This window comes from Neodiprion virginianus, chromosome 2, assembly GCF_021901495.1.
Source record: "Neodiprion virginianus isolate iyNeoVirg1 chromosome 2, iyNeoVirg1.1, whole genome shotgun sequence".
Taxonomy (NCBI): domain Eukaryota; kingdom Metazoa; phylum Arthropoda; class Insecta; order Hymenoptera; family Diprionidae; genus Neodiprion; species Neodiprion virginianus.
This window is the reverse complement of record NC_060878.1, coordinates 36,087,705-36,114,037: the sequence shown is the minus strand read 5'-3', so window position 1 is coordinate 36,114,037 and position 26,333 is coordinate 36,087,705. Positions and strand designations below refer to the sequence as shown.

Sequence of the window (26,333 nt, the reverse complement as noted above, 5' to 3'; positions counted from 1 at the left end):
CGGACGGTCGCACCCTTCGGCAAGAATGAAATATAGGGTCTGTAGTCGAAGTTGGAGCCTATAGATATACAGGCCATACCCTACGTTGCAGTTGATGCGCGAACCCCAAGGGAAGCTGGGGGGAAGTCGCGGGGAGGAGAGAGCTAAATTACCCGCAGCCGTCTGAGGGTGGAACGGCGTAAAGTGTGGCTGGACTTTGATTACTTGCATGCGACGCGACGGTTGTGCAAAAATCGTTTCGGTGTGTAAGCGTTTCAGTTCTGCCGAACACCTACCGAATCACGATTTCCAATTATTCGGCTAATTCGTCCTTTTTTTTTGTCTTCTTCTGACCAATTTTCGAAGGCAAAAAAGAGGTTTCAACTTTCGACAAATTTCACCGACTATTACAATTGTGGATAATATATGCTTACTTTTATCTCACACTAATTAATCTCTGAAATGATACGCGCCAATCGTAGACGGGATTGAGAACTAATTAGCAATCCAGCGAGGTGAGAGCAGAATTTGGCTTCATTCCACTGTCACTACGTAACGAATACCTGGTACCCAACACATACATGCTCAGCACAGATACACACACACAATTATAGGCGTGGCTTTATCTACATTGGAACGGCAATTACGTCAAGTTCAAGGTCATAGTAATAAGAGCTCGTGAGAATCAGAATCGCGATGATGAGAGGAGAAGTGATATCTATATGTATACCTTCATATATTATCTCAATCGCGAGTTCGGCATTTCTTGCATGCCATAAGTATCCATACCACTCCAATGGCCTTTCGCCTCTAACCGCTGGCCTCTCTTGCGGCTAGTCTAGACTTTGGCTTTAAGATTACAAGATTATAAGTAGTCTAATATCTTTTATTGGCAAGGTGTCTTGGAGTAGAACCAATGTGAAATTTCTTCTTGTGTTCTCATGAGAGTGTGTCCGTTGAGATGGTAAAAAAATTCATGCGAAGCGCAATAAATTTTGTTCGAGTTTCAATATGTTATTACACGACGTACACTGTTCAACGGTTAAAATGCTGCTTGATCATTTTCGAGATATCTTTCGCTACGATCTGAAAGTATTTTAATTATTGTAAGTAAAGGAAATTACGCTCTTTGGTTCCGTGTCACTTGATGCTGCAGTGGATATTAATTGTCGATTTGACGATTCTTTTTAGCACGCTTCAGGAACATATCGAATTGCTTCTCAATAGAATTTCCTTACGGTACGGCATTTCCAATTTGTTCTCTTACTTGTTTGCACGGTTGGAATTGTTGTACCTCTCCCCCGATAGATCGATGAAATTCTAAACTTTTGAGTATCCCCTCTGAACGTGATGAAACGCTTGATTCGACCTCGCTTGCTAGCGTTTAACTCCACGTGAAACATGAGTCACGTGAACCGTGTCAATTGACTTTATTCTCTTCAGCTGTAATTGATAGTGCCCAATTGTTTGCGAACCAATAGAAATTCCAAGGCTTGAAACTCACTGCGCGATGCATCACAGATTTCGCCCCATCAATCCCGACTCCATAACACAACGAGGAGTTCAACTGCATATTGAAACCCTTCGATTACCACGAGGCTAATTCTCTGCATTGATTAATGTTGATTTACCTAATATACTTACTTGTAAATTGAACATCTGTTAACTTCTCGAAGAATTGAGATTAAAGATGAGGAATTCTGTTCGGTACTTTTGGAAGTATATTTTAAGTTTATTCATTTTCGTAACACACGATTCGTAAATTTGATCAGGTAAGTAAGTACTAATTGTCGCCTCTTCTAACATGTTATGTAATGTCCGTAACTTGATGAATACGTTTATGAAGAATTTAAGTAATTACACTAATTTGTGAGGCTAAAGTTTCAGATTGCGCTCGGAATTGTGTTGCGTTTACACATCCGTGTTGCCATATGTCGCTATTGGTTTGGTGGACGTTGGTAAACTCGAAACGAGATTACCAACCGCAATGCGTCAGCTGGCCCGTGGGCTGTACGTAAATTTTCTGCTTCACATTTGTTTGCTGGTGTAGCTTTATCTGCGGTCTGATTAGTTTCCACGAGTTTCGTGTGTCTTCGTAGATATGTCATAACGGAACGACGGAAATCCTATTCTGAGGAAGAAAGGAGATATCAAAAGACGACTGGATTGAGGCAGGCAGCTTTTATTGACCAATGGCTCGTTGATTAAACGCACACAACATGCAACCTAAAAAAACGGACCCAATTTCCTCGTTTTGGAACCCATGTAATTTGCGACGTTAAAAAGTTGTGGTATTCTGATTCCTGAAATAATATTCTGTAATTGGTCCAGCCTTTTTTCTGGTGCAAATACAATATTCCTGTATCACTCTAGGCAATCAGGATTCAGGGTCGCGGCTGTCGGAACGGAGATGAAAGCAGCGGAGAAAATCAGCTCCGTAACAAGCCTGAGAACATTAGTCACCCCCTGGAATCTTGCCCTTCTTTCCGGGGGCTGCGGCACTTGAGTCATACCACGTGGTCTGCAGGGGCGGCGCCGAGTCTGAGTTATTCGACAAAGTCGAGCTTGCAGGCTGTAAAAAACGACAGTGCACCGGCGTTGCCAACCTATCGGACGAATATTTCTTCAAATGGCGCCAAAACAATTCTTTAGATCTCTTATTTATATGGCACCAGAATAATTCTATAGACGTCTTAATGCCGCCACAATAACTGTTCGTATTTCTCATTTTCAAGAGTAATGTTCGACGGTACAGAAACTCAAGAAATACAGGAATACATAGTATACTTCATTTTTTCGCGTCATAACATGGACAATTTTCCTGGAAATATATAATGACAATTAATGAACCAGGTAACACGGACAGATTTATATCCTGCAATCTGAATTGTAAGCATAAAGATATAAGGAAATTTTACTTACATAATATGTTTTTATTTTTAACATTTAGGACCACCAACTTGTCAAATAAGTGTGTTTCAAAATTGCAGATGCTATCTAATTGGTGGATATTTTCTCAGGAACCTCACAACTGGTTGACTGTTAGTCTGTTGTTTCTATTTCACATACTATATTTAGATATTTCATTATCAGTCTTGAGATTCCGGCCTAAATGGCAGTATCTCTTAATAAGAAAACAAGTTTTCATTTTTCTTTGAACGGGCTCTAATTTCTTTGGATTTAAAGAAATTCCTTCGACGCTGGCAAGCCTGCTGTGCCCAGAAGTACCGCAAGCATAGACGCGAAGCGCGAAAATGGAACGGGATGAAGAGATTACCCGCAATCTCGAGACTCGAAGAGACAATGACGCGCGAGGAAGGATCAAGTTCATTGGCACGACGCCAGTCGAAAGCACCTTTGTTAAAACCTATAATACCCATGCACACACCGTTTTCCGTCGAACAACTTCCTTCCCATTCCTAAATCCGCGCCCCTCTTTTTGGCAAGCACCGCACTGATCTCCCGTCGACGGGTTCGAAGTGGCGGGCTCTTGAAGACGAACCAAGGGCAATACGGTTGCAAATTGGGAATTATCAGTCATTAAAGAAGTCGAAGACGACCTCGTTCTTTTCTTTTTTCCAGACTTTGCAAATTACCAAATGTTTTCTAGTTTTTTGTACATTTCTTATCAATAACCGCAGTCAATTTCTTGTTGCATTTCGGTGCTGACCCGTCTTATCGCAGTTCAAACACTCGGACCGAAGGAATGACGGATCTGTACCCGGCGGATTAAAAAATGTATTTTTTCTTTTGCGAGACTCGATTCCGAGTGAAGTACTCGGGTGGTTCATTCATAAGAAACGCGTTTTCCAATTTCCAATTCAAAACGAATTAGTTTATACCGGCTTTGTAATGTGAAACGGAGATGTGGGGGGGATAGTTTTTCCACGTGAGATTGCCGGTGAGTGTAGATTCCGTGAGTTTCCGTAGGTCTGAGGCACCGTCACCGGCTTCCACTCACCTGCAGACACGATATTATAATACCATTAATATCGAGACCGACGGGCCTCACAAATTCCATAAATTGTTCTCGGCACTATACGAAGAGTAGAGGATCGTTACACGGGTTTAACTATGCAGGAAGACGGCGTGATCGTGAGCCTCGCCGTTAGGGTATAGGTACGAGAGTACGTAGGTAATGTAGGTATACGGGATAAGTAACGACGCGTACGGGTCGACTTTAAAACGTGATTAGGGCGCTGTTACGACCAGGCTAATGTGCGCGCTCGCGTCTTACACTCGAGTGGTCGTGCTAATAATTTTTCCTCTCCATCTCCCGGAGCTCCTGCAGGACGCTTTACGTCAGTCTCACGTAACCCTGCAGAACAGACCATATCTCAAGGTACCGCTCGTCGCGAGTAGGAGCCAACAGCTTCGAGTTCATAATTCAAATTGTAAAATGAGAGCGCGCGCGTCTCTAAACTTGAAACTTGAAACTTGAAAGTTGCACGTTTCGCAGAGACACGTAATTAATCCTGCACGTCTATGAGGGCGCAGGGCGTGAAAAGGGAAAAGCTCGAGTTCGGCCCGCAAGTACCATCATTTTTCATCTCGTTCGCTTCTTTGTTTAACGGTGAATAGAAAAAATTCTAAAATAATCGTTAGCAACCGGACCGCGTCCCGCAGATCTTCCATCTCTCTTTTCCGCTCTATTTCCCAGCGTAGATTAGCGAGTAGGAATTTAAAGGTGCGTAGTTTAAAATCCGCGTATTGTACATGCGATTTATTCGATGCGAAATTTCATCGGTATCCAATTTGCGCTGATTTCGTCAGCGAAAATTTCTCCGAATAATTTTTCTTTCCTCTGAATTTTAAGCAACTCCTGCAAAATGTTTATACAGTGTGCGGTAATAAATAGGTATATATACCAACGGGTATATGTACACGTCGGAGTAGATAAGAAGATTATTAAAAGCACCGAGCGTCCGAAATACCCCGGGGAATTGTGGAAGGAGGAGGAGGAGGAGGAGGAGGAAAAGGACGAGGCGGGGCACCAGTACGGGAAAGGATCTCATTGCGAAGCGAGGATTATAATACGTACCTGCGTACTTTCACGGTAACGGGATTTGCGTGGGCATTTCTCTTCAGGGCGAAAAACTTGACGGAGTTTAGTCCTTACCCTTAATTTTCAGTGCTGTTTAGCCGAAGCTCGAGTGTATATCGCCTCGAGTGCAACGAGATTCTCGGTATCGGTACCTATAATTGGTAATAAAATCTTATCCAGATCAGTAGCGTTTTTTGCGAACGATTTTCTCTCGACGAATGCAGGAAGCGCGGCATCGATTCTATGGGTATAGCGTCGTTGCTTCACGTGAATCGTAAAAACTGTAAACACCACCTTCTCTATATGTGCAATAGTGGTGTACCTATCGTATATGCGCCTAGGTATGCATAAGGTTGTGCATGCTACGCGAGCACGGTAAATTGTGTTTGTTTTAGCGACGCCTTCCACGTTCCGTGTCTTGGGACGCCGGAAGAGGAAGAATTTTTGTTTGCCTTCCCTCGCCCATCGCTTGGCGAGACATTTTTAACTCTGCCCCACTTGGGCCTCTGACGAGAGAGATGCTTTTCGGTTCACACTCACTTATCTCACCCATGTGGCAGCATATTTTAACTCAGGTCAGTTAAACTTTGAAGCATGCACTCGACGTACAATTTAAGTAAAGTTACGTCGAACCTGATAAACGGTAATTTGTTCATTTTTAATCATAGGAAAGTGTTACTTGTAAAAAGTTGTATATGATTGTACGCAAACATCTCGTTGACAGTGGGAGAAAATACAAATCTATGGATATCGGTTTCGAAGGCTGAATTATTAACATTGCCGGAGTAATTATCACCACCGTGAAAAAATTAGTGCACTATTTATAATAGAATGCGTGTACAATATTTTAGTAACAATTTTCAAACAATTTTTGTGCAAATGTTTGGCACTTGAAATCAAGCGAAAAGCATTTGGCTGCACGTGTGGTGTGCATCCTTATTTTTGGTAATCTTGCATAATAAGTTTTACAGTAGTTAAAAATCTTGAAATCAATACCATTGGCATTATTTCTGGAAAATTGAAATAAAATTACTCGGACTAATTGCGCGTAACACACATACGAAATAATTGTAGAAGCAGCCACCGAAGTCAAAAACTGCGAATGGGAGTTAAAACATACGTAAAGATAAGAGAAATACAAGCGTCAAAAACATTAAATTTGCTAAAACACGACAATCTATGTTACGGATTATCGGTCAGCACGCATAAAGGCACCGTACGATACAAAAGGCAAACCTAGAATCGCCCGAAATTCCTACGGTACTTCAAATTTCAAATTTCAAATTCCTACAGTCCGACCTTTTTAGATTTTGAAACTCCGCACGAGAATCAGATCGGATCAACCCCCAGCGAAAAAGTCCATCGACAATCGGCACTCAGGAACCTCCGTCGAATTCTACTCGTAGAAAGAGCGATCGCGCTCGATTGCGCGTCGATGCGTAGGTGCAGGAATAGAAGAAGGCAGGCGGCGATCGTGTCTGGGCGGTAGTCGAAAGGCTCGCGGCTTTGCCGCTAGTGTCGCGCGTCGTCCGCGAGGCGTCGGGGGCGTCGGGGGCGTCGGGACGCCGGGGCGTCAGTCAGTCGTTGCCCGCGTAAGGCTGGATCCGCGCGTCCCTCCCGTTGCGGTCGGTTATCGGTGCCCCGTGTCGAGTCGCGTTCGCGTGTTTCTGACAGCTAAATATCAGGCGGTCGAGGAGGAGAGAGCGTCGCGACGCCGAGACCCGGGAGCCTTGAGCTGACGATAGGCTGAGCTCATAGCTGGCGAAGTAAACGGTGCCAGTGTAAGGAAAAGTGCGGAGAGAGCCTCGTGGTCGCGAGTGCAATCAATAAGTGAGAGAAGACCGACCGACCGACGAGAGCGAAGAGAAGAGAAGAGACGAGACGAGACGAGAGGAGACGAGAGGAGAGGAGAGGAGAGGAGAGGAGAGCAAAGCAGAGCAGAGCAGAGGAGAAGAGAAGAGAGCTGCTCCTCCTCGGCGCTACAGCATCCGCACGTTGAATACGCCCGTCCTCGAGTTCACCGAGCACGGCCAGGTAACCGCCGCCCTACCTGCCTGCCTGGCCTTCCTTCCTTCCCAGTTTCCACCTTTCCTCTCCTCTCCTCTCCACGGCCGACACGCTCATCGTACTGTATCTCTCTGTCTTTCTTTTTTCCCTCCGTCTCTCTCCCGCTCGATTTCAACGAGCACGCCGCGACTTTCGAGCAGATGCTAAGGTTCCGGCAAACCTTCTTTCCCTACGCCGGTTTACAACCGGCTTTCCACCGTCGTTCCTCGTGTCGTAAATCCGAGGAAAAGAGACCGTGTCCTCAGCCGTGACCTTATCTCATCCGTAATCCTGAATACCGTGCCTTTTTCCCGAGTATAACTTTGTACGGTGCGTCTGTGGATATACCTACCTGTGAGCAGGTAACAGCAATTGCGGAATTCCCGTTACTCGGAATTCGGTGATTGTAACTGCGATTCAGCAGAGCATAGGTTGTATCCACGATGTGAAACTTGGAGGCTGGAATTCAGGGCCTTGGCAATACCTTCCTGGAAGAACGATGCTTCGAACGACGAAATTTTTGCTAACTGGGCACGTTAAAGGATAAATTTATAACAAAAGATCCGGAAATTTACGAAACTCGAGTCGAGGCACTGCACGATGATGATCTTAGTCGTCGATGTTCGTTGTGCGTGAAATTGTGAAACCATTTTCACCGTAAATTTACGCTCGATTAAATTCGTTTATTGGGTTCGAAATGTTCTGCTTTCTGAGTGATTAAACGCCGTTTAGATAACGATACTCTGCACCGTGTTCTGGTCCTGATAATTGGTTATCTGCGCGTCGGATGTCGTCCAAGAATATAAGGATATTGTCTGTGTCATCGCTGACAATGGTACAAAAAGTTACGACCAAAAAGTAATCCCAGTTATTCGGTTCGAAATGCAAGGTCTGATAGCTGCGTTCATGGTCGCAATATTGAATATTCTTTCCATCGACGAAGAAAATCGATTTGTAATAGTTTAGCTTACAATAAATATTGGTGGACTAATATTCACTGATATAATTTACTTCGTCGTGTAGGTGGATACAGAAAAAGATTGAGGGAATAAACCGGACAAGAATTACTTTCAAAAGAGTTGAAAAGCGTTGTTACGGTTATTAAAGTGTTCGTTGAAGCGGAAATTAAATCGGATTAACTGCACGTTTAAAAAGTCGTTGCGATTACCCAGAAAAGCTCTATTGCACATAATTATTATAATATTTAGTAGGACGATCGACGATTCAAAAGTTGTTCGTATGTAAAACAATTTTCACAAATTGCACCGTTGGCACACCAGGCATGTTGCATGTGCAACAGCTCAAGTGTAGCTATCAAACGATTTTGATTATGTGCAGAAATTTGAGCTTGCAAACAATAGAGCTGGAATAAATATTTACGTGAAATATTAGATGCATATAGCGGTTCACGTGTTAATGACACGCCCGAGAGATTTTATTTTTGATCGTTTTTAATTGGCTCTCGTTTGAATTTTATAGAGTCGATCGTTACGCTGATTACAGTAAATATTACACGCATACGCGACACACTTACTTAGTTTGATGAAACGGTCTTGCCCAATTCGATTATGTATGAACTTGATACGTGAGAAAAAGCGGATTACGCGCTTCTCACTATTTAATGCTTACTGTATTCAATTTAATTTAATTAAATGCGCAATTTAATGACGCCAGTTTTCTCATCTGTTCAAATTATAACGAGGAATTTATTTCGCTAGACCTTTCGTCACGAAAAATAAAAATAAACGAATAAAAATTCGACCACAAAAGATATACCGTGGTCAGCCGGGTGATGTGTAAGAAATTATTCTCAAGGCAACAAAATCACCAACGATTCGGCAAAAACTAGTTATTCTGACCTTTAGAACACGCGTCTGGCGATGTATGACTCGTCTATATCACGACGATTCAGAAAGCATATTCTAAAATTTTGTTACCTACGTGGTCCCACACGGTAGAAAATAATACCTAATCATCAATTTTCAAATAATTAATCACTTGACTGATTTAGATTAAATGGGCGGCTGAAAAATCTTCACATTCCCCCGGACGAGAGTTGAACGTGCGCTGTATGAAACTTTTCAAACTTCCAACATTTCCCGGTGTCAAAATGGCATTTGGCCAAAAAGTTTGAGGTAATTAATAACTTTTATACGACCGTTATGGCAACTCCAGAGAAAATTTAATGCACGACTTTTCGTTCTGTCTATCTGTTATAAACACGCTTTTCAATAATTCCGGAGATGTTTCTTGCCTGGAATTAAAGTTTTTGAAGGTGGAAATGATAAGAAATATTGTACACATTTACGAGGACCTTTCAACAGTCGAATTTAAATAATTATTCTACACTTTGGCTTAGGTATAGTTTATAAATTAGAAGAAGATTTCACCATAAAATACGTGAACGTGAATCTTGACTTTGGTCGTTGATCTTGTCGACTTGTATAGCTCTTGAATTTACACAGCGACACTCACAATTGCTGATAATGAATAATGCACAGTTCATGGTTGAGTAGATAGCGAGCCAGTGCTGACACGTTCAATTTGTGCAAAACTAACGAAGAGGCGATAAAAATTGTTATGCGCTAAGCGTTTCGCCTCACAGATCCGAATTGCGTTTTCTACTCGGCATATCTTGGTTGCTTCGAATAGCACACCTGTACACCTTCCTTGTGCATATCGTGTACATCCGTAGATTTGCGAATCCGCAATGCGCTGCCGCTCTGCAATTGCGTACCAAAAATTACGAGAGTATAATTGGAATTCTATTCCGATTCCCGTCCGAACAGCCACATCCGCACGAATCACTCGATGCAGTTTCGCTAATCTGTTTATCGAAGCGCGGATCATTGATCCGCGGACAAACACAGCTTCTTCACTTTAAAACCACGCAAACGTGAATCCGTGGTTTTATCAGTTAATTAATTCGTCACAACAGGCTGAACTAAGGAACGGATCTACTTTCTTGGAGATTTCTCACGAAACTGAAATCAGTAACGTCGACGTAACGAAACATAAGGGTTTAAAAACGTATTATTGTGCAGCTTTAGTAGGATGACTCTCAAGGAGTTGCCTTTCCAAAACGTGAGCAACTTTTTTTTTTATGGTTAACTACGTTTCAGACAACCCTAAAGTAGCGAAGTAACGATTTTTCGGAACATGCGTCGTTGCAGTAACGTTACTAACTTCGACCTCGTGATTCCGCAGCAGTTCTTCCACGGTGAATTTACAACAGTAATGATGTTTTCACCACACGATTTCTACGCAATGTAAAATGCAGGGGGGGGGGGGGGGAACTCGCCACGTTATACGTCAGATGTTATATAGACTAAAATTCTTTGTGTAACAAATTCCACGGTAGCATTTTTAAATCTGAGGGGTGACTCCATCCATATACGTATATTACTGTAATTATCACTCGTCGGACAGACATCCGTTTCTGCAAACTCTTCCCCAGCCTCGGATATCTTGTTGAAACGCGTGTCCCTCGCCATGCAAATTGGCGGACAAAAATTTATCACCAAATCAATACGTTGTACACTTGCACTGCCCGCATCGCACGATATCTATCAGATTATATTCGCGATCACTGTTCCTTTTTCTGTCAGCCGATCGGCAAGAATCGGATGTGTTGGAGCTTCGCCATACGAGATTTAGATTTAGAAAAGAAATTAGTCGTCGAACCAGTACGTCCTCCGTCGGTTGAAATGCGCCCTGCAGGGTACGTTTCCCTGTTCCCTGTTCCGCGCATTCATCCCCTGCAGTGAATTGTGCCTTGAATTCGAGCAGATCTGCACTGCAGGGGCTGGAATTTCGGGTGGGTGCAGAGAACCGATATAAGCGAATATTCGGATCCGTCGTCGTCTGGGGGTTGGATCCGTTATAAATTGTAACGGCGGAACCGAACCGCACGTATAATAATTCCGTCTGGGAAACACGTGTGCGACCCTTAGTGTTATATGCGCCGGCCGGCACCCTTCGTCAGATTCGAACCTCGCCCAGCCACCCTTGCAGACAGTCTGCAGTCGCCCCGGACTCCAGAGCCCTTGAAACTTCCACAGCGGAACCGAACATCAGCAGCCCTGTTCGACCCTGCGATACTACGCCAGGTCCGTACATATAATTATTACGCAGGAACTTGCGGGATTTTTGAAATATTCGTTCACGGCTTCGTTTCGCCATTTTCCACACTTTGTTCGCGATATTTTATCGCGCCGATCTTGCCAGTTAATTTTTGATAACTATCGTATTTACGGTCTTCGAAATCCTCTTATCGTTAGAATCGATCCTACAGTTATCGCAGAATATCGTTGGGAAACTGCGGTGTAGAAGAAGAAAAATAAAAATAAAATTGGCTTAGGAGTAATTCATCACATATTGATGATACGTGTACGTTAAATTTGATCTTCCGAAACGTCATAAATCATTTTGGTCGATTTTATATCAGTATTGATTCTTTCGAGAGTCGAAACCCGACAACGGTGCTGGGTTTCTTCGAATTCGTTATTCAACCAAATTCCATATGATATCAACTGGAAACAATTTACGTAACAATTTTTAAAGTGTTTGAAACCGATGAAAATCTCTCGACGAAACGTGCTCTGAATACAAATTGAAAAGGGCCATTTTTCATCCTATCCGCAATTTTCTTTTTTCACATCTTTCGGCAATGGTAAATCGTAAACTCGTATTACTTCCTGCGTGAGTGAATTATACTCTGTCGAGCCAAAAATGACCCTTGGAATTTTGCTGAGTTGTCAGATTTCGAGTCAGAAGTATACCTGGGTGTAATATAGGTACACGTATATGGGTGTGTACCGCTGTATAGCAACATTTGGTGACCACATGGCGCTCTTTGCCAAGCTATAGCTGTTGGTTCTCCCAAACGGAAGGGTATTATACCTATGAACGAGTGCAAAAATTACGTATGCACAGGCACGCATATCGCGTTCATACGCTCCCAAGGCACAGAAACTGTATGCAATACGGAAAATTTCGGTCAGGAGCGTTCAGCTGCCACGGGGATACTTGAAATGATTGATTAATTGATTTAAGAAAGAAAATCGCGGGACGCAAGACTTTGGCCATAAAAGTGGCTTCTCTAAGTAAGATAAACTTAATTCAATTCTCGTCTATAGTTCGTAGCTACTGGTGTATAATATACGTGTATAATAAGCCTTGACAGCGCGGCATAGCTTGAATTCGTGAATATCGGTGAAAGTTCTTGATCGTTTGCTTGGCCTATAGGCTCGGTAATAGTCTAAATGTAATTCAGTCCCGAATAACTTTTCGTTCCAGAATAATTATCCTGAAATTTTATACGATTCGAATGAAATTGACCTCTGCTGTTCTTGTACGACAAGGTACAATATTATTGCAGTCATTTGTATAAAATTGTAAATTTGGTATCGAATTATCTTGCAGATACATGTGTATCGTGTAATTTAAAATCAATTCGACACGCAACGAACCGCCCCGTCAGGAGTCAGAATAATCAGAAACTGCAACGACGGAAATTCAGGCTTTGCATGGGTGAAAAATGCTTTTGGAAAATTATTCTTATCGCTCGCGACTCGGACTCGGTTCAAATGTCGCGAAATATTCGGCGTGAATAAATACGCAGGTTGGAAAGTGTGTACAATATCTACATACGAAGATTATTCTACGTGCAGTGACGTATAATGTAATCAAGAGAAGTTGGCGAATTGCAGTTTAATCCTTCGCTGACGAGCATTGAACTCTCGAACACGCGACCAACACCCTCATCTCAATTAGTATTCACGCTCGCTGTGGCACAAGCTAGTTTATTTTAATACCAGTTGAACGAGTGTTTAATCCCTCTGCCAGATATCAGCGACTACTTCGAGCCGCAATACTCTCCGCGTATTCGTATACCTGGTGCAGCGGCACAACTAGGTACCTTCGGTCAAATTTATAACTTTGTTTTCGGTGCTCGGGGGCCATTTTCTTGTGAAACTGTAATTGCTCGGCGTAATTAATTTCATTCTTTCCGATTTATACGGCAAACCATAAAGTGTATACCAGTTGCCTGACTCAACGTATTCCGATGTCCAATTTTATTCCCGATTGATTGAATTGCGATTTCGAAAGGTTAAATACCTCGATTACCCCGTGCGGACTTTCCCTCGTGGCAGTCACGTAAAACAATTTTTTTCCAATAACGGTAAATCTCCTTTTCATTCGTCCGCGATCCGTTCGTTTCAAAAGCGAGATTCCCAAACTTTCCCACGTTTCATATCCAATTGCAGTTGAAATGACAAATTCCAAAAGTTGGACTTTCTACCTCATTCCGTTATCGACCATACGTGTCACCCTCACTCGTCGCGCAGTTTACGTTATGCATGTATCCCCATGGCTCTTACGCATAGCACTCCGCACTTCTCATACCGTATAACTTTGCGACAATTCATACTAATCTCACAATCAGCGGTTCCTATAGCTAAAGCAACGGTTACGCGTCCGCGAAGTTTAACAAGCCTCGAAGCACGCAGGAAAACACAAACGCACACACACTCAGGCACGTGGGTCAGACCGTGTAGAGCCAGACAGATGTTACAGTTTTTGTTAAGAGTCTACCGATATATCTCCCCCGTTGTAGAGGCAGCTGCGATAAATTTTGACGCAAGAAAACGAACGAGGAGGACTCCGCCAGATTTTCCTGCAAATCTCAATACTTTATTGGAAAACTCGGCTGGCGCACCTGGAGTTTGGCTATCGCTCACACCCACGCGCTTATTCTTCGAATTAGAGGTGTGTATTTTCCTCGCCGTTCCCCTTCCACTTCGCTGCAGCCTTAGGGTGTCCCATTCCTTTCTATTACCCGTGACTCTCTCCATTTCCCAGCCTCTATTTCGCAGGAGCGCGTCGCTGTGGATTTTCCAACTTTACGGTGGTCCAGTCCCGGTGACGAATGGATCAACCCTTCGGACACCCTTGCCGCAGACTTCGTCCCTGTCGGAAATAGGATTGAAAACCTTTCCTCCTCGACTTTGGTAGAAAAACCTCGGATCCGGCCACTTTCCAGACATTCGATTGTTGAACTCGCGGTGGATTCATCCTGAACGCGATAACGGAACGGAAGACTGTCTGCAGAAATTCAACTCTCGCGAATCCTCGTTATCATTCGTGCAGACTCGATTATTCGACCGACTCATCGGAGATAATTATTACACACTTGTACTTACAGCTGCGTAAAAAGTCATCGACAAATGCGTTTTAGACTTAAGACCTTGCGTTGATGTGTTATTACAGATACCAAGTACCTACACTCGAATGTCCTACTCATTGTCAGAGCTGCAATGTTACGTTTATCGCAGGTATGAATATATGCGGTGGCATCGTTATACATTTTTAAAGGTACTTTATACGCGGGTCGGACCTTTACGTTCACTGCTCAATGCCTATAAAATTTTTTTTGCGAGCCAACGCCCAATCGGCGTTTTCATTTTCCCTACTAAAGGACCCGTGCATGAATTTAATTCGCCAATTTTATAGACGGGTAGCTATTGTTGACGTAAAATGGAGAACGATAAAACTGAGTGACAAGAAGCGCGATGAAAATCATACAAATTTTTGCCAATTTGAAGACGCAGGCCATTTATACGCATTGTGACGCGAATTTTTACCCTAGGATGATAACTTTGCGAAAAATTAGGCGATCGGAAATTTCTACGGGTTATGAAATTAATAAATGTTTTTTCAGCGAAGTTTGTTGCACTTGACGATATAATAGGAAAATATTTTAGGGTATAAGTTATTTCATTTAACGTTTAGCAGGAATAATTATGTTATCTCCAGCAATTGTAGGAGTTGAATCAACGTTATACTTCGCAAAGTTATATAGCACAACAAATGCAGCTTTTTTTATTTTATTTTATGCAATATCTATCTATACGCCTCCTACGTCTAACCAGTTCTCGATTTACGCGCCTTTTACATTAATGCCCGTTCTACAGCGGCTTCTGAACGCGTTTCTCAATTTCCTCCGGTTGTTATATCGAGATCAGGTTAACGCGATTCAACGTGTTAACACTCGGGATCCATAATTCATGAATCCTTTTGTCTCCTTCGTGCACGCAGAGCTAACGCGGATTTTACCACGCGCGTTCATCGTTAACTATATTACAGTGGTTCGTTTTAGCAACGAGAGAATAAATCGCAGACATTGTACCCAAAGTTGTGTAAAAATTTCTGGTATTCTTCAACCACCGCTTGTTAATTGCGCAATTATTGAAAATTCATTCTGCGTGGAGAAAATGGCAAACTCCACGTAATCACCGCTCGGGGCTTACAATAAGAGCAATAACAATCTGGCAGGTACGGAATGGCTCGCTCTTCGCGTTGACGAAGGCTGACCGAAATTAATTTAAAATTCAATTCAATTTTCCAGCTGCTATACATATACGGCGAACGCTAATTGCGACAAGAATTTCCAGGCACCGAACACCGCGTCATTTCGCATTCGCCGTTTCATGTAACGCACGTTTCACAGATTAAAATTGTGCAATGACAATGCCAAAATTAGACCATCTCTTTCATTCCTGGATAAAAATGAATCACCGTACTTGAACCTCCTCGTGTCGAACAGCAAATGATCAGCCCGGAATAAGCCTCCTTTTCCTCGTATGGATCACATTCATACCCGATAAATGAAATCGAATTAATCATCTTCACCATGCCACGTTTATGCTCTTCACAAAAATATATAGCCATTGCTAGAGTAATTTTACCATTAATATTGGCTCCAAATTCACGCGAACGTCTCTATATTCATTTAACAATTGAAGTTGACAGTTAAAGACCTACCAGAACGTTCCACGTAAGTGTAACTCTGTGTATCTCTTTGCGTTTTTCAATATATTCGGATTTATTTGCTGCACGAAAATTATCAGATTAGATTCTAATCCATTCAGCCTGATCGATTATAAGTACGATCGAGCGGTTGGTGATGTACGTCTATCGTATCTATACTCGCAAACAAAAAAGTATGTCAACACTTGTCGTGTCAGCAGTATTTTGCAGTATAGAATCTACCGCAAGTCTGGTAACATTTGCAAGTAACGATTGTGGTTAAATCTGTAATTTCTGGACTGTAAATTTCTATGATATCGCTGTTTAAATCTACACAGGAAAATGTTGCCGCAGGCGCAAAAGTTGACACACTCGACGTCATTTTCCCACGTTTCAATAACTCGCTTTTTTGTTTGTCCATTCGATACAAATTTCTTTTCCTCATTTGTATCCGGAGTTAATTCTCGACAGCGGTACGGAACGACAATTATTATCGATCACTCGGTTCGTCGTCACTTGGTTAAATTATCAGAAAACTTGACACGTATCTGCGGGTTCTCGCATCACTGAAACTGCCCTTCACCCCACGACCCTCATCCTAATCTCCGGTCAAGACCTGGTGGAATGCGGTGAGACGCAACGTTCCGCGGTCACGAAAAGCGCGGAAAAGGCAAGAAACTTTTTGCGGGGGGCTGAAATTTACGAGCTCGATCTGATAATTCGATGTAATCGGCGACGGCACGAGCTTTTGCAAGGTCCTGGGGCAGGCTTCGGGAGTTACCGCGGGCATTAAACGGGGATCGCATGCAAGATTTAGCTATGCTTAGTCCGTTGTCAAGCGATTGAACGCTACTTAACGTTAAATGTCGCGGATAATAAATCAGTCCGCTTCCGGGTTCCCCGTTTCGTTACAGCCTGCAGGACAGCGAGTGAAAGTCGAGGACGATGAACCGAGATTGCGTGTCTGATCTACGGATTAACCGAAAGTCTGATTTCTTCCTCTCATTCGCTCTTTATTCGCGATCGAGCGGATTTTCACTTCCGATGGGAATCTGAGGAGGAGCTGCGGTTTTTTACGATACCTGTTTGGTTTGGTAGCTGAAATATGTAGATGACCGAAACTGTATATCATGCTTTTCTCTCCTTCTCTTCCGTTTCTGCGTTTTATTAGCTTAGCGACAGTTTCCAGTTTTCAGAACTCGAGTTTTCGCAATCCCCTACTGCATTTCCCTCCGTACTCCGCGAGAGGTTCCGTTCCTCCGCAGGGGTGCGAAAATTGGCGAAATTTATTCCCTTTTGTGGTAATAAAGAGAAATTGAATCATTTCTCGAGTGCCCGATTCCCCGCGAGCCGGACGAGGGGTGAATGAGAATCGACCCTTTCGCAATTACCAAACCTTGCGTAAATCGTTACCCTTACGACTGTAAGTATCGAGGGGGAAAAAAAAACTAGTCAAAATTGAGCAGCCGATGGATCTATCCTGTAAAACCGTCTCGGATCGTTTTTCCTTCGCAATTCCAAAAACCGAGACTGCTGCTGGCTTATCTTCTCAAGTCGTTAGTCAAATCGTAATGAGATTTCAAACGGGTCCATTATACATGTACTCTGAAATAATTTTGTCTTTGTTGATTCAAGCCGAGCTTTTCACCCTCCTGTTTTGGACGCCTTGCAGAAATTGTGTAATACAAACTTGCGAGAGGTGAATTTATGGGACGGACGGTTTACGCTTGACTTTGGATTAAGAACCTGTAATAAATTGCCTAAGGAAATCTGAGCGATATAGCCGTTCACTCTGACACTCTGTTTTCATGTTTCGAAGTACTCGCGCATTAGTCGTTTTACGACAGCGGTGTGCCGACGCAATTCCATTCCATTGAGTAGGCATATCTCTTGAACGAGACTCCTTTTTTATTCTCACCCTCAGCGCTTCTTACTCGTACTCTTACTCGATCAAATCTCGAACCAAGGTTTTAAACTGAGATTCGCGTGCAACTGGCAGAGGGAAACGGGCTGCAAACTTTCCAGATCGTTAAAACAAGAGCGAGCTTCTCCCGTAGATTCTTTTTGTTAAAAACTTTGCCCGGAAAAATTACAGCAGGATATAAAGTTTCACGACGCGCAAACTCGCCTCTCCGTCATTAAAGCCAGTCTCACAAATGCCTCTGTCCTTTCTTCGGTCTTAGTTTTCTTCGACGTTGCCATTTATTTTTTCTCTATAAAATGCAATCGATCCATTTTTCATTTTAGTTTCTTACTCCAGAATAATCAGCTGGTTTCCATCAGGCTTCTCCCCGCATAACCTGCATCTGTTTAAACATTGCAGCATGTTGCGTTGCCTACCTTTCATCGTGTTGACTGCTATCGCTTTTACTTTTATCAGCGTTCGTAGATGTCGGTTATGCATATTTCAAAATTATCAACGAAGTCATACGTACTTATATTATACTTTATCTATCAAGCTATTTCCAGTGATTACAGAAAAAGAATTATAAACGACTGATCTTCGTTCATACAATCCTAATCAACAATTTGTCAACGACGGAGAAAAAATTTTTGAAAAAATTGCAGTACGTAATTTTAACGTATAGGTACATAATTTTTATACGAAAGAATCGAAGGAAAAATTCAACTTTGCTCAGTTTGTATTTCTTCACTGTTTCCAGATATTCGTTTCGCCGTGATTGAGGAAACTTTATTAAGCGTTCGAAATAAATTATTCAACAAGTTCATTTTCAAACGAATCATTCTCTGCGTCTGATGCCAATTCTAGCTTGCACTGCGAACAATTATCTAAAATCAGGAGCCTCTTGCTTCTTTCTAGGTATTCTCTTCATTATCCATCAGCAACGGAGCGTTCATTCGTTCCGTAAATCTTCACGCCGAGAGTTTTCCAACTTAGTCGAAAGTTCATACCAAAGGGAACGAAGTTGAAAGCGCTAGGATTGAGTTTCTGATATTTGTAACGTATATATGTATATATATATAATATATAATACATAATATATAGCGCGGCTTTGGTCGTTGTATAGCAGAAACTCGGAGAGTATAATATTTCAAGTGCTGAGATTTAGCAGTGGTGATTTAGCCCGGTATAGGTCGTAGGTACCTGGAAGAGATTTGATCTCTCATCGCTGTACAACTTTGCACTATGTTGAGTAACGCGAGAAGCGAGTATTGCTGCAGCCACGTTTTGCCGCGATGATCGAATGAGCATCCGAGAACTCGGGACATCCGATGCCTAAATATTTTTCGCCAATGCGATAGCGATCCGCTGAATTAATACGATCCCCGATCGATTATGCCGTTTGTCACAATCTACATCCATCATCCATGCGGTCTCAACCTTTTTGCAGGAATTTTGCAAAGCGCGGAACGTAAACGAAGCAATTGGTGATGCCTGTTTTTTTTCCGAATTACGAACCCGTGTATGAATGAATGATCGATACGTCCTGTAACAGGATATTTGGCATCGTTTGTTGCTCGTTGACTCTAGCCTTCAACCTCTCAGGTATTATTTATCGATCACCGTTGTTCGCTTTTGCCACGGTACCTCATACGGCCGCAATCCACGTATAACTACGCAAGTACTATTATAGTTAAAGGTTTGCGTCACGAGGACAGACGACGGGATCGGAGGAGGAGTGAATGGGCTTGGGTTCGGGGTGCGAAGTTAAGAGCTTGGGAGGCTTGAATGAGAAAAAAAAAGAAAAGGAAGAGAAAAGAACGTCTGTACGACGAAGCTGAGATCCTTATGTCGAAATTCGCATTGCAAAACGAATTTAAATTTGCGCCGCTGTATTCAGCATATAAAAATATTTGTACATTTACGTCTCGTTTAAGTGTGACTCGCTCTTCGCGCTCGCCCGTGTAATTGCTCAACAGATAATACAGATATGTAAAAGCTGCGTATGAATCCCTCAAAAACTCGCGTCATTTCGAGCACGGCACACCTGCTGTAAAATCGTCTGCCGTATCAGCCTGGGGTATTAAAAATGTCTCGCTGCGCTGGTTAGATATACAAGCCGTCGCGTCGCTGTGTGATTTGACTGTTAAATCATGCCGGATGTATATATGTATGTATACGACGTACAAGGTACCTTGGCTTATACTCAGGCTGAAATGAATAATTCGTGGGCGAAAAATTATTTTACATTTTCCGCCTCGGCGATGTTGAAAGTTCTCCTCGTTGTCGCTGCACTTGTTCCGACTACATGAAATGAAATTTTTAAATAAGACCTGCATGCGGCAGGTAGCAACGATATTAATTTATTAACGCTTGACGATGCTGCTGCAACTTTACACCGTTGAAAAAGATTACTCGTGGAAATTGACTAACGATTTTTTTTCCGGATTAAATTTATGGTACGATAATAACCCGTAGGTTCAATAATTTTAAATCGCAGATATTCGTATTTTTTTAACATGCGATAACGTTAGTACGGATGAATCCTGTTGTCCGTAAATCTTCTAACAGGTCAAAGAAGTTGATTGTAACTCCAATGAGATTTCGCGTCGAATTCTGCAAAGCTTTTCCGCAACTTTATTTAGCGAGTCATCGTAATTCGCGAGAACTCACTAATGAAATGACTTCAGCGCTAGAGTCTTGCAGTCATATTGATTTTGGTATGAGTACGGATCTTCACGTTGTTTCAGGTGCAAATTGAATATTCTACGTAAAATAATGTGCCTGCATGGTAGATCGTGCCGAATTCGCTTTACCTCACAGCAATCTCCAAAATTGTACATCGCGGATCAGATTTCGCAGATTCTGAATGCGACCGACTATATATGTACGGAAATCTGATTTTTGATTCTGTATTAATCAAATTTTTTCCTAATATTGAAGAAATTTCTACTTACTGACAAAAAATTCCATTCTGCTGCAGAAGCTCGATGATTTTACTTTTGAAAATACGTAAATCATGGTTTTGGGAGCCAAATTTTATCCTCATTTCCTGCTTCGATGAGTCAAGTATCGACGTGTCATCAAGCGTTCTTGATTAAAGAGACTCGCACGTCACAGAAGCGTGAAAATATGCTGGGACTTTCGAAAATGCGAAATTGGCGAAGCAGCTGTACCGACCATTAAACGGAGTGAACTCCTAATTTTTAAAAAATTCGCCACCGATAGTTTGAATTGTTTTTTCAAATCGTGCATACAAGCACCTCATGTAATATTAGATATCGCAGTATAACTTTATGTATTAGAGGAAATAATTTTTATATGGCTCTGCGAAGTGCGATCAAGTACGAGTCATGTTCGCGATTTGGGTTAAATCCAGCACAGCGGATGACTCGGCTGTCTCAGAAATCGTGTTTGCAAAAAATTCTGCAGGCCACAACCCTTTCAGGTCCCGCGGGATACCTTGCTGAAAATGTTTTTCTTCTCTCGGTGAGAGGCTTCAAGTGGGCTTCATGTTTTTTCCCTGATCAATACCTCTGCGGTGACGCAAATCCCTGGAAAGATTTTCTCTAACGTTCTCGGAATCTTCCGATTTGAGGAATCTACCGCCACCCCCCAACCTTGCAGGATTTATCTCAAAATTGCGTCGTAAGTCATGTGCGGACTACTATACCTTTTTATCTATAGAAATATATTGTATTCCCGACTTTAGCTTGTCATTTATCGCAATGACGCATATGATTACAGTTAATGAAAAATCTGAATGAGTCGAGAAATGTTAAAAATTGTTATGTGCGATCAAGGAAATATCAAGGTATTTTGTTACATTGGTTGAGAGAAAAAGATTTTAGTTTCATTCTACAAATATGAATTTTACCTATCTCAGTTCTTCAATTTCACGGTGAAGAAGTTTGAAAGTGTAATGTTTGAAAAATTGTATCAAAGACAAAAGTAATTGTCGAAGTTTGAAAGTTGCGAATATTCTGCAGTTTCAGATCATATACGCTTCGTAAATAAATCTTTTCAGTGGTGGATGTACTGTGATTATGTGTTAGAATATCGGGTTCTGGTCGAGAATAAATAGCGAGTCTTCATTCGCAAAAGTCATGGATTTTTTTCGGAAACTCTCATTGTGTTCACATCGTGAAACCGGATCATCGACAAGGTCGATCGTTTCTGTTGCCAGTGTGGAATGTGTGGCTGGAATAAACTTGACATTCAATTGGAGAAAGGTACGATATTATTATCACCTTTGACAATGAGACTAGTCGTTATAATCATGAGTTGCCAGTCGTGAAAATTGTTTCGTCGATTTGTTTTCTGTCTATACAACAAAATGTATTTCCACCCTTTTTTGACTGACGATTGATTGACGCGAATCGTTTTCAATCATTAGTTTTCTCTTGATCGATTCCGGTACGAGGTATCTATTATTGACTCTTTATCTTCTTGGTGAAATACGATGTCGAATGTGTGGGTTCCAGGCACTAATCTCTCAATTAGGAAACTTATGAGTCCACGTGATCCACGTGCAGTGTTTATTTGCAATTTACAACTTTTGATTGTAAAAGGTATTTCAATCTCCCGCAGGCCGGAGGTGGAAGTTGACTTGTTATCTGCGCTGCCTGTCATACAAACGTACAATACGGCTGATATTATCTTTTACATAAACAGACATTCATCGCGTGACCGTGACTGAATTGGGTTTTTCCCCGATGCTATCTGGGTTGCAAATACGTTGCGCATATTCTTTGACGTACGTAATTGGAACAATCAAACGCGTATAATCTATGAGAGTGAATTTTCATTACTCGTTTATCATCATTGGAGTTTCAGTCATGTAAGATTTCGAACGCAGGGTTCTTCGTTGTGCGAGTGATGATGAATGTAGGACTATGCGTTGCAGGTACACTTATGCGAAGAGTAATACTCGGGGCCGAAATTTCATTTCATCAGTATTTACAATCAAGTATATTATTTTGGAATCCAACGAGATGCTTGGTAGTTTGACAAGAAACTCTGCAGGCATACGCGCAAAGGCATACCTTATAACCTTCCCAGGGAGGCACCTTATACCTGGCATACTTGCTTGCATACGTGCTTTCTAAATTTATTATACAGCTGGTGAATCCACGACATAGACGCGGGTATAAGACGGGTACACGTGTAAGACAGAGACAGGAATCTAGAGGCCTTTGAGGGTAGAATTGCGTCCTTCAAGGGTCGGAGGAAATTGAATTTCATGGACCTGAGTAAGTACCCGCGGATACATCAGACGCGCCGAGATCCGACTTTCTGGTTAAAAATTTCTCATCGGTCGAACTCGATTTCCAGATCGCGGATCACTTACACGTCCTCGCGTTCCCACTGCGGCACTTTGATTCTCTGAAAGAGACTATAAACTATTTGCAGTATAATAGCAGTAGCAGTAGCCGTAATACCCTCTGACGGTCAATCGGCTAATTGAATGATTTGAATGCTGTCTGAATAAAACACGTCATGCGTCGTGGTGACCGCCGCATATTACGATCAGTGTGCTCGTATTTATGTATAATAATACCTCGTGTCCACATTGGCCTATCAGCGAAGCAATTCTCGTCTCGGTTACGTATAATGTCGAGTTGTTTCGAAGAGACACACCCTTCAGTGTGTCCCACGGATGTGCTATAAATAAATGTAATTTCCACAGCTCGTTCGTAACACACCTTGTCCAAACACCAAGAATGACCGAGGCGTAATTGATCACTCCACGTCTCACAGGACTACCGCTTCTTTCGTGTACGAAAGATGAGCGGATCCTGCGGGCGTGTTCTTACCTTGATTATAAAGATGTACGATGGTAGTAAGAATAACCGATGCGGGCGTTTACCGATTTTCGCCATGAAACTACAGAAATACCGCGAAACTTTCATTTTCTCCCAACTGAACCCGTTCTCATGTACTTGCTTGACTGAATACTTTCTCTATTTGCGGATTTCAGGATCTCTGAGATGACAGGGCCTCACTAGCATGCTGGATAAGCGGCGGCTCCACGCTCCAGGGTCGCCGCCATGCACCCTTCTGTTTGTGGTCGCCCTCACGATAACCGGATGTTTATCCTTCTGGTTACTGAACGGGTGTCCGGGTCCTCCGATTCCGGTACCCATCGTGGCTACGTCGCCAGCATACGAGCTGATACTGCCTCGAAACACATCGGCACCAGCCAGGCCCTATTCCCTTGCCGAGCTACCGTCCGATGACGAAACGAGCTTGATTGATCTAAGGAACTTCCGGTTCCTCATCAACCATGATCCGTGCAACAAGACCCAGCCCCTCTTGCTGATGCTCATACATTCTGCCCCGGCCAACCTCCCCAAGAGAATGGTGATCCGCGAAACCTGGGGACAAAAGCGATTCGGGGCCGTGGTGCTTTTCCTCGTCGGCACCATGCCTGGTATGCAAGGGAAAATCGAGGAGGAGGATAGGATCTACGGGGACATTGTTCAGGGAAATTTTCAGGACGCCTATAGGAACATGACCTACAAACACGTGATGGCGCTAAAGTGGGCCGCTTATCACTGTCCAGGTGAGAATTGGGGCTTCCTTTATACGCTTCTGTGTATGTTTACGAAAAGTTGATCATTTTTTCCTGCACACAACCTGTTGCTGTCGCGTGGCTCTTCATTTAATTTTTATGTTTTGCACGTCACACTGACACGCGGATATGGGAAAATTTTTGATGTCGAGTATGGTTCGTAGTGTGTCGTTATTTGAAATTAAAAGAAAGGTGTGTCGAATCGACTTCCCCTCTTACGGCGTTGACAACATTTACCGACATCGGCGTTTTAGTTAAAGTTCGATTAACGTGTAGGTCGATTTTTCTCACCTGACGTTCGACGAGGTGGGCCAATGAACCTTAAAGTAACTTTTGGTTAACCTTTCGTGTCGCAGGTGCCAAATACGTGCTGAAGCTTGACGACGACGTCTTCGTTCACACCCCGGCGCTACTGGAGTTCCTGGCCCACGATCTGTCGCCGTGGGGCGCGAGGCGGCTGATCCTCTGCAACTCGATGGCGATGGCTATGGTGAAGCGTTCCTGGCGATCTAAGTGGAGAGTCTCGCCGCTCGAGTATCCCGGGAAAACTTATCCCGTGTACTGCGCCGGTTGGGCGATAATGTACTCGCCGGACAGCGTATTTCTACTCTACAGGGAGGCGCAGAAGAGCTCCTACTTCTGGATAGACGACGTCCACATAACCGGTACCCTGGCGAAGAAGATCAACCTGACCCACACGCCGTTGAACTCGCTGATTCTGACTCAGGAGAGGATGCAGGCCTTCATCGACACCCCGTATTCACCGGGTGATTTTCTCTTCGGTCCGGCGAACATGGCCGAAGGTGACATCAGGGCGCTTTGGAAGGCCGTGGCCTTGACTCTGGCCTAGTTAGACGTGCCGGGCTGCCGGTGCGGCAGCCAAAAACTTTGCCAAAATATAAGCGGAAATTGATGTATATATATTCTGTATGTTATTGATATACGAATTTCGTTCGCGCGCGATGTCTGCTTCGATTCGTTGGCATCTGTAAATCGTTTTTGGGAAATATGCGCAGGTTGTTAATTCGCTGAAACGTTTTTTAAAATTACAACCCGCAGATGGTTTCTATGTGAGAGTCTTTGAAGGGATCGAATCGGGTCTGCTGGTTATTGAAATCTTACTCCGTAACGGACACGAATATCCGCGGGCTAGTTTCTCGGACCTATGGAAATGAAAAGGTAAACACGGGGTGGGAGATTCGATAGTTGATTGACATCTTATCGTCGAATCATCATCGGTGTTCGGTACTTGTGTAGGTAATTAAAGTTTGTCACAATTCAGATAAAATGGTAAGGCGTGTAGCCGGTATCTGCGATCGAGCAATTACCTCGTTTCTAATTCGTTATTAGCTAATTACGTTTTTTCTGTTCAATTCGTAGTATTATCACCATCTACCGTTGAAGCGTCGTGTAATTTTTCACCAATCAACAAGTTCGAGTAGAACGTACGGTGCGCTCGGGTGGGCTAATTTCGCGGTATCATAATCAAACGCATTACGTACAACCGTTGTGTGAACATAGTTGAAACTCGGAAAAAAAAATTTTTTTGAAAAGTCTGAGCCAGGAAGAATAATTATTTTGAAACGTGTATGAAAGATTGAAGTAACATCGCGTCACTTGCGAGTAGATCTTATCACTCAAGGCACCAAAAACAACTTTGCCCTGTCTCTTGGTGCAAGCCGTTGTACGAGTGCAAATTGACACGTCTCGCGGTATATTTGAGCCTTATCGTTGGTCAACGACCAGCATTCCCTCGGCAGTAAGACAAATCCATTAATTGGTTTTTCGGTATAATTATATTTTCTTATACACGTTATCCTTAGACGACGGCACGGACTGACGATACCTACAGTCGGCACAGGCCGATGCGATGTCGTGGCTCGCCTTTCGAGTTTCTTGAAGAACGTAAATAATCACCGCCTTAAGCCTACTGTACATGTATAATATGCATACACTTACATGTATGTTTTATCGTA

The 26,333-nt window shown here is 42.8% G+C and overlaps 1 protein-coding gene across 2 annotated transcripts; it reads left to right on the top strand.

The window, feature by feature from the left end:
* The first annotated feature begins 6,547 nt into the window (after positions 1 to 6,547).
* On the top strand, positions 6,548 to 25,692 carry LOC124298986 (beta-1,3-galactosyltransferase 5-like). 2 transcript variants are annotated; one of them, XM_046751758.1, is made up of 4 exons: positions 6,548 to 7,057; positions 9,081 to 9,204; positions 23,764 to 24,348; positions 24,714 to 25,692. In XM_046751758.1, exons 3-4 carry the CDS (start codon positions 23,793 to 23,795, stop codon positions 25,205 to 25,207), a joined length of 1,050 nt encoding a protein of 349 aa, XP_046607714.1. In that variant the 5' UTR covers positions 6,548 to 7,057; positions 9,081 to 9,204; positions 23,764 to 23,792; the 3' UTR covers positions 25,208 to 25,692. The 2 variants fall into 2 exon arrangements, with proteins under 2 accessions (XP_046607714.1, XP_046607713.1); XM_046751757.1 differs by lacking the exon at positions 9,081 to 9,204 and having other exon boundaries at positions 6,549 to 7,057.
* The last annotated feature ends 641 nt before the right edge of the window (positions 25,693 to 26,333 follow it).

Coding starts and splice junctions, on each gene's coding strand:
- LOC124298986 (XM_046751758.1), top strand. CDS start 23,793: ATGCTGGATAAGCGGCGGCTCCACGCTCCAGGGTCGCCGCCATGCACC. Junction 24,349..24,713: donor GGCCGCTTATCACTGTCCAG/GTGAGAATTGGG, acceptor TTCGTGTCGCAG/GTGCCAAATACGTGCTGAAG.